Here is a 14544-nt window from a genome sequence, read left to right on the forward strand (position 1 = left end):
TCAAACTAGCTCGAGTCAAACTTGAGCTCGAAGTCGAGTTCAAAATTTTAAACTCGTTAGCTCGCGAGACTAGAGCTCGAGCTGGCTCGAGTCGGCTCGAGTCAAATTTGAGCTCGAACACGAGTTCAAAATCTTAAACTCGTTAGCTCGCGAGCCGACTCCCGAGCTTGAGTGTATATATATATATATTATATTTTTATTTTAATAATAAAATTATATATATCCTTAATATTTTATTATTTATTAAGAAAAAAATATTGTTTATTTATTTTTTAAAAATAAAAATAAAATTTTTTATTTTTTCGAGCTCGAGCTTGAGTTTTAAATTGTCAGCTCGTCGAGCTCGAGCTCGAATTCGAGTTCAATAAAACTAAGTCAAAACTCAGATCGATTAGGCTAAAACTTGATTCGGTTCGACTCGTTTGCAACCCTTTAACGAACCTTTCTTATCATCAATCAACGTACTAGTAGTACTGTAGCAGGCGAAGAAGAAAATGTTGGGACCCTTTGCTTTGCATAATTGATAATACCCCCGCCCATGAAGCAAGTACCCTGCTACTGAGTGATCGGCCGAAACGGATGATATATATATATATATGTATATATAGAACGTATAGTGGGATAAATATCTAAGATGGCTACTCGCGCGGAATTTGGATACCCAGATATATGGATATAGATAGTAGTATTGGGGTGGTGGGGGAGACATGAAGCAGTTGGGTCTCCAGATTTGAAATTATCAGATGCAATGCAATGACGTTCTTCTCTTCTCCGGTGCGTAAATAAATGAAATAAAAGTGATAGGGGGCGGTCAGTTAACACCTACCTAAATAATATACTAGTACTCGTATATATGGACACACACACACACACATACATATGCATCAACAACGATGGCTTGAAATTGACATTGCAGCAACGTACTGTAGTAGGAGGAGAAGAAAATGTTGGGACCCTTTGCATAATAGCCCCGCAAATGAAGCAGGTAACCAATTGATCGGCCGAAACAGATGATGTATAAAAAAAAAAACGTATAGTGGGATAAATATCTAAGATGGTTGCTCGCATTGATATTTGGATGCCCAGATATATAGATATAGATAATAGTATTGGGGTGGTGGGGGAGACATGAAGCAGTTGGGTCTGCAGATAATGAAATTATCCAATGCAAATGCAATGATGTTGTTCTTCTCCGGTGTGTAAACAAATGAAATAAAAATGACAGGGGCGTTCAGTTATAAACAATATGGTACTCCATATATATACACACACACACACACGCATCAACAAAGATGGCTTGAGGTTGACATGGACCAGCTTTTTAAAGTTTCAAGTGAGATTCAGATCGGACAAGAACAGGAGAGGTTTAAAAAAGAATGATTAAGCTAATCAAAAGAAAGAGGCGTTCGAGTTTGGATAAACACACACACACACACACACTACTTGGTCTTGGTCATGGTCATGGTCATGGAAATTCGTATCGTAGGTACGTAGGCGCATGTAAGACTTGGGAGGTGGCCACTCTTCAATCGTCAAGACAATATTTTACGAATCTTGCCTTTTTGCAAAGTAGAGCAGCCTCATCTCATTGTTTGCTAAAAAAATATAGAATCGCACGACCAATCTAAAATCTACCATTTACTACTACTCATCTTTGTTTCTCTGTAGAGAGATTAACTTGGCGGGGTGTGCCAGCAGCCCATTGATACAGGACTAAGTTTGATTCTTGCAGATTTTTTTCTTGACCAAGGTCCATATCATGACTCTACAGAATTTGATGTGCAATCTTTGGAACCCCTTTATCCTTTATAGTAGTAAGCAGTACATGTGGCCTCATGTGATAGCTTTTGCTTCATAATTGGATGTAGACCAGCTTTCCAGCAGCCACTGTTGTCCCAAAAATAAATAAATAACTAACAGAAAAAGAACAGCCCCATTATATAATTTATAATTTATATGTAGGGTGGTGATTTTTTTTTATTTACAGAGACGTTAATTGTCGTTGTTATCATTAATTTCTTTCTCTTCTTCGTGATTTCACTGTTCCCATTCCAGAGGAGAGGATACATCATAACCATTGATTTCCCCTTCACTTTGCCAAAGGAGCCTGCCTTCAATTCACTACGTTCACTTGAAAACAGAGCTCTCCTGGGATATCCACCCGTCGCACAAGGCTTGACTAATGCGTCTTACTCCAAAAAAAAAAAATAGAGAGAGCTCTAGGCATGTTATCAACTTCGAAAAACAATAGCGATCACAACAAACGCAAATTACTCATCAAGTGATGAGTGCTTTATGATTAGAAGTCACAGCTTATTAACAACCAAGATCTTTTTCCAACCACACCCACTAATTTACATCACCAAAAGGAGTCCTATTGGATGACATCTCCAAACGCTTTCCTCCTAGTTGCTGCTGAGTTTTGTTCCCGTCACTGCCTATTTTTCGTTTACTCTCTAAAGTTGCCGCTGTTCTCATTTCCTCTATGAATGTGACGCTGGGAATTTCTATCTTTCGCTTCTCAGGAACATAGTCAGTGTTCTGATCGACCTGCTTGGGAAGAAGCATCATTCAGTAAATCAGAATTTGTGGCAGCAAGAATACTTATGATTGATTGTCTGTGTCCGCCATTATCTTACTACATCTTGTTATGATCTTCATAATTTTGACACAAATGCATAGAGTTTTTTTTTCTGATAGGTTAGATATAGGTGTAAAACAAACTACGAATCTATGTTATATGCTCTTATAGTTTAGTGTCTAAAGGAGTTATAAGCAACTACGCACCAAATAATCTTTTTGAAGGCCTTGTTCCAGCCTTTTCCGTATGTCAGATATGCGGACACCGTGGTTCTCTCGCAATGTATCCAGCGTATCTGAGCAGATCTTTGACATGCATTGCATTTGGTTCTTGTTTTGATGGTCCAGCATCAAAGAATCTGCAAATGAACTTCTGTGTTAGATAGATGCTGGCTTTGACCTCTATGGAAAAATTCAAGCAAAAGGAAACCACAACTCGTGCAAAGAGATTTAATTACCCTTCGCAGAGACCAGCAAATCTTGGCGCTGGGCTTCATATTGTGCATCAGTAGATGAGGAAGTTGATACGAGTTGTTGATGTGCTGCGCAATTTCCGTTGATTCTTTCCCTGTCATGTGGAGAAAGAATGAACACAAGTACAAAGAGTATATAATCAAGGCAGAGACTATTAAAAACATCAGTAGAAGAAATAATTTGGAAGGCTTACCGAGCAACCGACTCTATCTCTGCAAGACCCGAATTTATTAGACTATTGATGCCTAACTGTGCATTTTGCTGATGCTGACTGATGCATTCCATCTTATTTGCACTATACATACACAACAAAAAATAGCTTAAGTTCACAGGAGTAGTTTTCTCAAGGATTCAACAACTGCTAATCAGACAGATCATGATTTCCCTTCCCTACAAATGTTTTAGTTCAATAACAGTTATTGTCATTCAAGTTCAAATTTTGATAGCAGTACTAGACTACAGCTCTGTCTGTTGGGTACTACTAATTTGCTATTGTCAGTGAACTGTCTTCTTTCTCTCCCCACCCCCCCCCCCCCCCCCGGTAGTCGACAATATATTAAACTCATAACACGATATGCTGCAAAGGGATATATAAGAGCAGACCATTCCAGCAGGAAATCTTCCGTTGTTGCTCTACTCTGTGCTGAGATGAACGTGTCCTCCGTATAACTGGACTTCACCTTCTCCACATATTGATCTAACTCCTTCTCTGCTTTACTTGAAACCAACTGTACATTGGACAGCACTTTGAGAAATTTCTTATTCTCTTGTAAACATGAATCCTCAAATTTTCTTGAGGCATCAGACACCTGAATTTTTTTTCAAAACCAAAAGGATGAACATGTTATTAGTTATTTTACCTCTAGAGAATCCAAGATGAGAAAGGACAAAGTGACTCACCATATCAGTTCTCTTGGCTCTCAGACTTGCTAGTATTGCTGCAATTTTTTCCATAGCCAATTCTTCATCTCGAAGTGCATCCTCCTGTTTATGTGGAGAGATAACAACTATGTCATGTTAGGAATAGTTTATTGTCTTCAATATCAACCACATATGATGCCAAGACAAAAAGACCACCTTGAAGCTCCTTTCAAAACTTTGAAACTCATGGAATTTATCAATTTTGCTTTCTTCAAGAACTTTCATCAGTTCAGAAGCATGATAACTAATATCAGTGAAAAATTTAAGTGTTGCCCTCGAAATTTCTTGTGCTGATATCAGACTTCGATGTAATCCCTGCATTAGCCATAAAATAGTCAACTACAATGACAGAGAAGATAGCAATTCTAAATAAATATGGCGTTGCTAATATCAGCATAAGATAACAAGATAAACCTCTTCTCGTTGCTGGACAGAGAAAGCTACTAGTTGTCTTTGCTCATCAACAGATCTTTGAATGTCTAAAATAATATCCTTGGCCTCTAAAATTGCAGTTCCAAGGAACTACATATACAAAGAAAGGCATTATATCTACGCAATAACTATACACATATATCCAATACAATAAAATGAAAAGAATGAAGGTCTTAGTACATTCTTCACTTCAGTTGCTTGAGATAATATCATAGAATTCATCTGCTGCATATCAGAAGAAGCTTTCATCTGCAGGGCATCAGCAAATTCTCTCAAAGCTTCCGTTCCTGAAGTATAAGTCTCTGTCATTCTCTTGATTTTTGATTCCATAACCTGGGCCACCTGATGGATATTGAAGGTATGAAACTCAACTGTATGACCAAACAAATCTCAAAACTTTTTTCTGTATTGCATCAGTTGCTTACATCACATTTGCTTGCAAGAAATGAGCAGATGTGCTCTTCCATGCTTCCGAGTTGTTCTTGTTGCTCACCTACTGACCCAAGAATGGTTTTATGTAGGTCCTTTAAGCTTTGGTCAAGCCGTGAACCAAACGTAAGAAGCAAACTTTGATTTTCTGCTTCCAATCTATCCTTCTTTTCTGAAAATAGTGCACATGTTAGTGCAGTTGGTTGACTTGTTGCTTCCAAAAATATCACATCTTTCACAACCATTGATAATTTTTGGTGTTAGTCAGCATAGAAACATGTCTACAACTCTACATCTTTAACTGAAACAAATTCCTGTAAGAATTGGAAAATATTTACTGAACCTCATCACTTCTTCCACAACAACTTCAAAAAAGCACGAAGATTTTGATCAATAAACAATTTATAAGAGTGCGTAAGCAAAAACAGATTACGAACGTAGGAGTAGTTTTGCAAAACATACCTAGTTTTGCAAACAGAGCAGCAATATCTTCTGATGCATGCAGCAAATTGACACGCAGCTCCTTGGCACAATCAGTTAAACAGCTTTCTGTTTGAGCACCAAGAGAATCAGAGTGTGGGATAACTTGCTAACAGAGGCACTTAATTTCAGAAACATACACTCTTTACCTGAATGTTGTAGTTTGGATATCATAAACTCCTTCTCCTTCAACTTGATAGTAGCTATGTTGTACTTCTCCTGTAGATCTTGCAATTCCGTGCTCTGTCTTTCAAGATTTAACTAAAATACAGAACCTTAAAATTATTAATAAAACAAATAATAACTGAACTCAACATATTTATAGCACTCTGCTACATGTACCTTACAATCCTTGAGCTCACTTTGAACATTCAAGTTCTCTTCTTGCTCAGTGAGATATAACTCCCGGAACTTTGTAACTTGCTGGAACAGTAGGAATCATGATTAGAAAATGGTGCAACCAAAAGGAAAAAAAGAAAAGCAATAAGTAGTTCAAGTCTGCAAGGTAGTTATACCTTCTCACTGATGTTTAGATCAATCTCTAATTGCTCCATCTTCTCATTTCTTGCCTACAAAATAAAAATACAGCTTAAACCTTCAGAAATTCAAGCGCATTGAACAATCGGGATGGATGAGGATTTCTTGTTACAGTGAAGCCACCTCATGCAAATAGTGTTCCTCATTACTTTCTAAGAGATCCATGAGAAGAAGTGTTACACAGAGTTCAATTGGCAGAAATCTTATTCTTACTCAGAGAAGGTAGTGCTTTTGGAGTCTTGGAGATCATCATCTGGCATGGCTCACCATATATTGGTGTATAAGCATATGCAGCTTTCACATTATGTTTTTATGTTTTCAAAACGAGTCATTTGGGAGAAAGTGCAAAAAGGGAAACTTTGAGATAGAGAACTTACATTAGAAACAAATTGCGACTTGTAAGACTTCTATAAATCACATATCCAATACCCTACTAATGGACTATAAGAAACAAGGCAGCTGAAGTATGAGAATGCCCTATGTGAAGCACTGCACGAGGTGATGGGTTGAAACACAAAAATCAAATCCTATAAACTGAATATAAAACTACAAAAGAATTGTGGAAGAGCTTCTGATTCAAATACCTTCTTTTCAGCTTCATCTTGAAGAAATCTTTCATGTGGAATGTAAACCCCATTTCGTTCCCTTGCAGCTCTAACATCTGGTTTGGTTCCATTAAAACGTAAGTAATTGAATATGTCTAAGCAAGAATTAAGATATGCAGATAGATCAAACACCTTCTTTCATTCTCTCCACTTCCAAGTACAGATCTCTAAGCAACACAGCCTTCAGCATCTTTTGATTTGCCTGCAAAGATAAGATATACTATCTGAGCTTCATTTCAACTAGAGAATCTAATGAAAGTGAGACCACATGAAAATTCTATAACACCTCTGGCTTGTTCTTTATGTTTTTAGCACGATAAGCATAGTCTAGTGTGCCTAAAGTTTCTTCCAAACAATGAGCAGATGGAGAGATCGTTGCAATAATACAAGTCTTCGTTTTGCCTCCCAGTGAATCTCTTAAGATCCTTGTCAGCTTACTATCCCTGCATAATACAGTACCAGAGGCCATTAAAAACAAAAGAAGTTCAGATTACAGGATATAACCAATTTGTGGAAACAAACCTGTAAGGTACATGAACAGAATGCTCCACCAGTGCATTTATGACCCGACCTAATGTCAGCAAGCTTTTGTTTATTTCTCCAGCTTCTCGCGCACGCCCCTGCGCCAATTGAAACAAGGAAAAGAGAGATGATAGCAATCCTTTACTAAAAATTATCAGAGTGAAATATCCACCATGATCTAACAGGTGGAGTCATATTCTATTCAGATTAAAAAAAGGGAGAAAGCATTTTTCTTTTGTGCAAAATAAGGACTTTCGTTTCGATTCCATATGTAACTGAGTAAGGTTAACGTTTTTCTCAGGCACACTAACAGCTTTAGTTAGTAAAATAAGATTCTGTCACAAGTGAGGTTGGAGGAGAAAAATGATTATCAACATAACAATATGCCAGGGTCACTTTTACAAAACTAAACACATTACCTCTCGGACACCTGAACGAGAAATATTCTCTGATCCGGCCAAATCTACAAGATTGAGCTTGCCGCATTTAATAAGCTCTTCATCTCCAATAGCAGATTCTTTTACATGAATGGTAATGCTAAATACAGAATGAGAACGGCTGCAACAGAAACCGGATGTCTTAGTCTTATACTTTTCTCTATGCACCATGCTACACAGAAAAATGTCCCATACCTGCTACGCTTATTCAACAATGTATCTGCTGTGCGCCTCCTAGCAGCCCCTCGTTCCAAAAGGTTATAAATCTCGTTCGCACTGTATACAGTTTCTTCTTCCAGTCCTCTTACAACAACACAACCTCTCCCATCCTCCATCAGGGAGATGGGCCTCTTTTGTCTCTCTTCCAGAGGTTTAGAGAAGTCCTCTGTAGCTAGTAGATCAGTTATTTCCTCATTATACAGTTCCAGAAAGGTAACTTTCATATTATAGTCAGCATTTTGAGCTTCAAGGGAATCAAAGATATGTCGAACTGCTCTTGGAATAACACCCGCCTCAGCAGGCAAATCACCGCCCTGAGGCAAAACAGGTTCCATAAGTCCTAGGTGAAATAAAACGGGAACGGTATTCGACAATATTCACAAAATCCAGCACAAATCTCTCTACCTTGTTTCTCATTCCTCCCTCCATTGTATAGGTTTTACCTGTTCCTGTCTGTCCATATGCAAAGACAGTGCAATTGAACCCCTCAAGAACATCATTAACAATTGGGGAAATAGCTTGATCATATATTGATCTTTGCTGTGCTTTTGGCCCAAAAACCTGACAAACATTTCCAGACAATGTCATGGTATCACTAACATATATTGCATGTGTATAGTAAAGATGGAGTACATGAATTTCAATAAGAGGATGAACGGACCTTGTCAAAAGTGAAAACCCTATCTACTTGCTTGCTGGCCACATTTTGCAAAATAGTGACTTCTCTTTTACTCTCATTACAGGTTACTGCCTTGGCCACATTCATTTTTAACTCATCGTCGCACAACGGCCTAAAAGGTACCAAAAATAAAACAATAACAAAAAATTCAGAAATTTGATACAGGATCCTGAATCCTGGTCATCATTCTCGATGAAAATTTAGTTGTGTCACATCTCAAGGATGAAGCTTCAAGATATTAACCCACATAAAGATAAGCAATCAGAAACTATCCATTCACGTGTAATGCACTGCTTGTCCATCAAATTTCACACCCTCCCAGGACCAAAATTTCAATCAAAACAAGCAACTGTCTCTACAGCCATCAAATGAAACTTCATCTTAAATCAAGAAGAAAAAAATTCGCAACTTTATTTAAACCAAAAAACAAAAGAAGAAAAAAGAAGTCGAAATCGTATTCAAGTATATCATGATCCACACCATAACACCGGTGGAACCTCCTACGTCCCAGACCCCCATCCACAAAAAGGCCCAACACCCACGCAAGCCCAGACTACAGATTAAGCATAAAAAGGTGGGGAAAAAGTGCAGAGAATGTATTTTCCCACACAGACGAACGACCGCAAGCAGGGAATTAGAATTGAGAGAGAGAGAGAGGTGTAGAAATCCAGAGACCTGCATCGAAGGAGCACTTGAATATTGACCTCCTTATTGTTGTTTGTATCTTTGTCTGGACGATTGGAATTCCATTCGTGAGTAGAAGCTCTGGAATCAAGCCTCGGCATTCGCCTCTCTGGTCTGGGGGTGAGGAAGGGTTGCGGGGATGGTGCTGATAGTCCTGTCCCCACCTTCCGTAATTGGTCCGGTGTCCTCGACATCATCTCAAACCTCAAAATCCTTTGGGTTCAAAAACAGATGAGAGGAGAATCCAAGGAAGCACTCCCACAGGACTGAAGAATGTTTGTTTTTGTCTTTTAGACTTTAGTCGCCTTGTCTTCTTTTGTCTTCTTTCTTGTGTAGCTTGCAGGTCAGGTGAACTTTGTATTTGTTTCTTTGGTCCGTCGTTTCATTCACAAAAATTCTCCAGAGACAAAGAGGGAAAAGAGAGAAACGGTCTAAACAGAGAGAAGACTGAAGACTGGAGAGTGAGAGACTCGGGTCGGGGGGTGTCTGAACTCTGATGAAGATAATCAAACGGCTAGTTTGGGAGGCGGTGATGTTTTTGTATGGAAGGAAAAAACAAAAACGCTCGCGACGTTGAAAACACTTCTCAACCGGTGGGCCCCGTCCCTTTTACGAAATTCAAATTTGAGGCGCGTAGGGTTTCTCTCTTTTCTTCGTGCTTTTTTACCTCCAATATTCTTACGTGGGAATTTGATTTTAAACACATTTTGTTTGGTTATACGATTTGCCAAAAAAAAAAAAAAAATTTCAAATTTTGTCCTATTTCATCATAAGCACAATTTTCAATCACTCTTTTATGTCAAATGTATCATATCACAAAAAGTGTTACGGTATTTTTTGTAGATAATTTTTTTTAAAAGAAAATAATCTCGTATCCAAACGGACATTCACTTATAAGCCATATTGAAAGAAATCTGAGAAAAAACATGAAAGTACGAAACTGAAAATTTCCCTCACATTAGTTTTTTTTTTAAAATAAATAAATTTTGGCATTGGGTTTATAGATACCTAATAATTGATTTTCCATTAAGCCCTTCCTCGTATTGAAATACATTAGTGACGGATCTTAATCTGTTTCTAGGGTTTTATGTACCAAGGAATACTACAGAAATTAATTCTCGTGTTTGATTTTCTCCTTTTTTACCTCTCTCTTCTTAAAACAATGAAATTAACCAATAAATGAAAAAAAAAAAAGCATCAAATAGATTTAACTTATTGGCTTATTGATCATTAATTCATTAAAGTTCGTTTTAATCATAATGAAAGCCACCCCCTATCCCCAACAACCCCCCCCCCCCCCTTCCCCAAAAAAAAAAAAAAGGGGAAGAGAAAGTGACATGTCTCGGAAGTTTTCCAAGTTATGTTTCACAATTAGTCCCATTTTTTCAATTTTATGGCCTCGATTTTCTTTATCAGTATTTACATAGTATTACATAGAAAGTTGCATTTCTCGGTGTTGGCTTAGAAAAAATTATTAGTAATAAGGTGAGATCCCTACAATCTATCCAAAATTTATTCTATCTCCAAGCAAAATCATATTAAACACACACAAAAAAAAAAAACAGCATAAAAGACAGAATGAGAGGTAAATAAGGTGATAAATATGGATTGCACCAAGAATACAAACAAGTTTGTCAACCCCGCGGAAGGAAAGCCCTCCGCAGGCACATGTTCTTGGATTAAGAGCGCGCACACAAGGGAGGCGCACAGGCGCAATAGGCCCGGCACTATCGTTTTACCAATCAAATGCAAGCCAGAATTGGGTGCTTGCAGCATCCAGCAGAGTGGGGACTCGCAGAGCCTCGACAGATTGAGTGCAATAACATTCCCATGCTTCTTTTCCCCCATCTCCGTTACTTTTACCTATCCAAATTATACAAAATACAGAAGAACTGCAAGCTAGGGAAGACGTTCCAAAGGTACAGGTAGAGAACACAGTAAATATTCTCCATGGCGGAACATCTAGAGGCTTACAGGGGAACAGATCCATAAAAAACCACCTCTGCTGGGCCTGTCATGTAGATGTGGTTGTTTTCCTCTTTCCATTCAATTTCCAGTGGACCTCCAGGCAAATCAACCGTACAACTCTGCTCCACCAGGAAAAGAAATCAAACTTAACATAAGGATTTAAATGTCATCCCAGCTCATATCACTACACACTCACAGACAGAAATGAGAATCATTTCCAAACATTCCAAAGGAACAAAAGAAAGAAGTTACGTACCCTCCCAGCATGACCCTCGAGAACGGCCGCAACAACAACTGAACAAGCTCCAGTTCCACATGCTAGTGTGGCACCTATGTGAAGCAGCCAATCAAACGTCAAATTAGACAAGGCACATATGACAGACACAAAGACCATGAACATTTGATGAGTACATCAAACGCAATAAGCTAAGCAAGTTATTCGTATAGCACACAAGTATTTCACATTTTCAGCTCCAAGGATAACCTACCTGCCCCACGTTCCCAAACACGCATTTTGAGGTGGGTAGGAGAAAACACCTGTACAAACTCTGAAAATTCATACAAATAGATTAGTCCGATCAGCTAATGCATACAACAATTAAAGCACAGTTATGATCCATAAAACAAAAGCCAAGAAAAAAATAAGAAGGAAACCAAGAGGAAAACACAATAACCGTCCAAGGGTAGAGAAAAAAAAAATTAGAAACCCACAGCAGTCCAGATCCAGTATCTATTCATGTGTAACCGAAAGTAAGAGAACCTTGTATCTAGGCACAAGCATGGGTCAACATATGACCATGTGTTATTGTGTCCCATGTATGATGGTTTTTGTGTGTGTATGGGTGTCAGGTAGAAGACTGTTTGCAAGAAGCTTAGCATCAAAGACTTCTTGAAAGAAGATGAAAAGACAGTACCAGATAAAAGCACTTCATTTTTTGCTTAAAACTTACCCGTGTTGGTTCGTGCAGGAAACATGACATGATGCTCAAACTTCGGGCCAATTTCTGCTAAGTTTAGTTCATCAACTTGCAAATTCTGTTCCACAAAAGCAGAGGAGACCAAAGTAAGCAGGTGTGAGATACAAGAAGGTTTGAGTTTAATTTCATCGAAACCATCATTGCTGCAAAATACTTAAATAACAGATTAAACTATATTATCAGTCATTCTTGCAATAAAACAGGAAGTTCATCTAGTAATCCACATTAGAACATAACTACACACCTTTCCTCTTTCAAAAAGGGAATAAAACTGTTAATGCTGTCAAAATTCTCTAGCTAAACTCTAACCACCTTTAAGAGCACTTTGGTAACTAAGAGTTCAGTTGTAGCTAAACTAGTTTGCTGGAGCATGGCATTCTCCTGGTCTAAATCTTCAAAGAGAATTTATACCTTGCTCACTTCTGTACCAAAAGTGACACAGTGAGGATTTCCCATACTGACACATGTTACATTCCAGGATACCCCATCCACTTCTAGCTTAGATTTGACTACAGATTGACCTTTGTTTGGCTGCAATTTTGTGGGAACATCTGATGCCTTCAGAATCGGCTCACCCATGTCAACTCTAACCTGGTATTGTGAGCAACAACTGGTTCAATCAAGTTACATGCATAAAAGATGTGATGACTTTGGTTACTCAAGGCTGCTAATATTGAGTGTGCATGAATGAGAAAAAGGAAACTAAAGCATGGTGCACACCAACAGTTGTTCAAGAGACTACATAATTATGGATACCTGTCCATCTTCTTGAATTTCAGGAACGATTAGGCCAGCACCAGTATGGATGGTGAAGCTGTAAGAATCAATAAAGTGAATAGAAGGCACGAAAAGGAAAACTAGAGGAGGAAATAAAATTGAACATCAGCAACCAACTGCCAGACTTAAATGCAAGGCCATACCTGAAACAAAACTTAATTATATCTAACTAAAAGGACCCACCCCCAAAAAAAAATTTTATTTCATTCGCAGAAATGAGAGAAGAAAGCCAACTTAGAAATAACATTGAGGGACAATGCAAGTGTCTATGTTTAACTAACTGCTCTGTTTAAATGGATGATGTGGGTGGAAAGAGCAAGGGTAAATCCAGTACATCTGACTGGAAATTCTGCAACATCTTCAGAATATTTATATTCCAAATATACATGGATCAACAAGCCAGCTGAAGTAACAATAATCACGCAAGAGAGATGTTTAAATCAACACAATCTCCAAAAATAGAAGATACATCGAACCAAGCCGCAAAATTAATGTTAAAGAAGACAGCACGCACAATGATCCAAAGGACCAAAGCTGTGGTGCAATTATGGTATTTTACAAATAGAAAACAGCAAGAACCGCACCTTTGCTTCCCTTGTAAATTTTCAAGCTCTGCAATAAATCTAGCAAAGCATCTAATGCCGTTGCCACACATCTGCGAGGACAAAGATTCCCATAAGAGACTTTCAGGACCGACAATATACACAAGCACTAAAAAGCACCAAAGAAGAAGAGATTATCTAATGGAGCCAAAAGGATGGTTTTTTATCCAGTTTATAAAATTGCATAAGCAGAATGGAGGAAACAATAAAGTACCTCCGGCTCACTACCATCCGAGTTAAAAATCCGCATGGTGTAATCAGTACCATTGATTCCTGGCATTGCGAATATGACTCCATCAGCACCAATCCCAAAGTTACGATCACATAATTTTACTGCTTGCTCTGGAGTTATTCTGGGTTCGTGTGAATCTCGATTATCAACCTATCCAAACCAACTTATAACACGCAAAATCAGGATTAAGAACAGCGTAACAGCCTATCACTTGATCAATTCACGATAAGCATACAGATACAATGATAGTCGAAAACTGAAATAGAGCAATCTTTAAAACAATGCCGTATTACCAGTATGAAATCGTTTCCGAGGCCCTGGTACTTGACGAAATGGAGGATACCACTTTCCTTACGTTCAAGGAAAGAAGCTGCGGAAGTTATCTCCGGAGGAGCCTGAATACTCATTGAAGACGAAGAAGCAGCAGAGCAAATGCGAAGAGAGCTAGGGTTTCGAAACTTGCTACTCACAACGAATTTGAGACTGTCTAGCTGTAGAGCAGCTGAAGATGACGATGAAGAAGAAGAAGAGGACAAACGGTATAATGTACTGTAACTAACAGAACAAGGAGAAGACAGGCTGCGGCCTTTCGAGACGGCGGCGGCGGCAGGCAGCAATTTGGCGGCGGCTATCGCCATTTGAGTCGTGGTATTGAAGTCAAAATTCTCGACGAGAGACAACCTAGGAGAAAATCACGACGGTGGATGATAGTTATGCTCTGCTCTGTCCTTTCCAAATTCCAACAGAAAGGTTGTTTATGGGCCTCTCTCTTTCGGGTCAAAGGACAATATATAATGGGCCGAATTTTAGTTATGTAGGCCATTCCTTAGACATGGGTCTTCTTCCCCTTTTTGTGCTAAAGAATATGTTCACCTTTTTGTTTTGTAACCTAGATGGAGGCTCCAGGCCCATTCTGTAAAAGTTCTTGGCGGAGTAATGCCTATCATACACTAGACTTCTCAGTTCTCTTGGTGGGCTAAGACGAATTT

At 38.5% G+C, this 14544-nt stretch overlaps 2 protein-coding genes across 3 annotated transcripts; both read right to left on the bottom strand.

Annotated features, from left to right (window-relative positions):
* Positions 1-2236: 2236 nt before the first annotated feature.
* Positions 2237-9508, bottom strand: LOC113696179 (kinesin-like protein KIN-5B). Its single transcript, XM_027215555.2, has 23 exons — positions 8991-9508; positions 8298-8427; positions 8042-8197; positions 7613-7950; positions 7400-7538; positions 6981-7078; positions 6745-6901; positions 6591-6660; positions 6438-6514; positions 5832-5885; positions 5659-5739; positions 5466-5577; positions 5299-5385; positions 4833-5008; positions 4588-4749; positions 4390-4497; positions 4132-4290; positions 3955-4038; positions 3658-3863; positions 3248-3349; positions 3039-3148; positions 2788-2939; positions 2237-2550 (listed from the first exon to the last, which is right to left on the bottom strand). The coding sequence occupies exons 1-23, from the start codon at positions 9194-9196 to the stop codon at positions 2350-2352; spliced, it is 3165 nt and encodes a 1054-aa protein (XP_027071356.1). The 5' UTR covers positions 9197-9508; the 3' UTR covers positions 2237-2349.
* Positions 9509-10578: 1070 nt separating this feature from the next.
* LOC113696180 (diaminopimelate epimerase, chloroplastic-like) lies at positions 10579-14284 on the bottom strand. 2 transcript variants are annotated; one of them, XM_027215556.1, is made up of 9 exons: positions 13849-14283; positions 13538-13705; positions 13306-13376; positions 12701-12758; positions 12356-12535; positions 11918-12002; positions 11456-11515; positions 11224-11297; positions 10579-11086 (listed from the first exon to the last, which is right to left on the bottom strand). In XM_027215556.1, exons 1-9 carry the CDS (start codon positions 14191-14193, stop codon positions 10970-10972), a joined length of 1158 nt encoding a protein of 385 aa, XP_027071357.1. In that variant the 5' UTR covers positions 14194-14283; the 3' UTR covers positions 10579-10969. The 2 variants fall into 2 exon arrangements, with proteins under 2 accessions (XP_027071357.1, XP_071910424.1); XM_072054323.1 differs by lacking the exon at positions 11456-11515 and having other exon boundaries at positions 13849-14284.
* Positions 14285-14544: the final 260 nt, after the last annotated feature.

Source organism: Coffea arabica, chromosome 6e, assembly GCF_036785885.1.
Source record: "Coffea arabica cultivar ET-39 chromosome 6e, Coffea Arabica ET-39 HiFi, whole genome shotgun sequence".
Taxonomy (NCBI): Eukaryota; Viridiplantae; Streptophyta; class Magnoliopsida; order Gentianales; family Rubiaceae; genus Coffea; species Coffea arabica.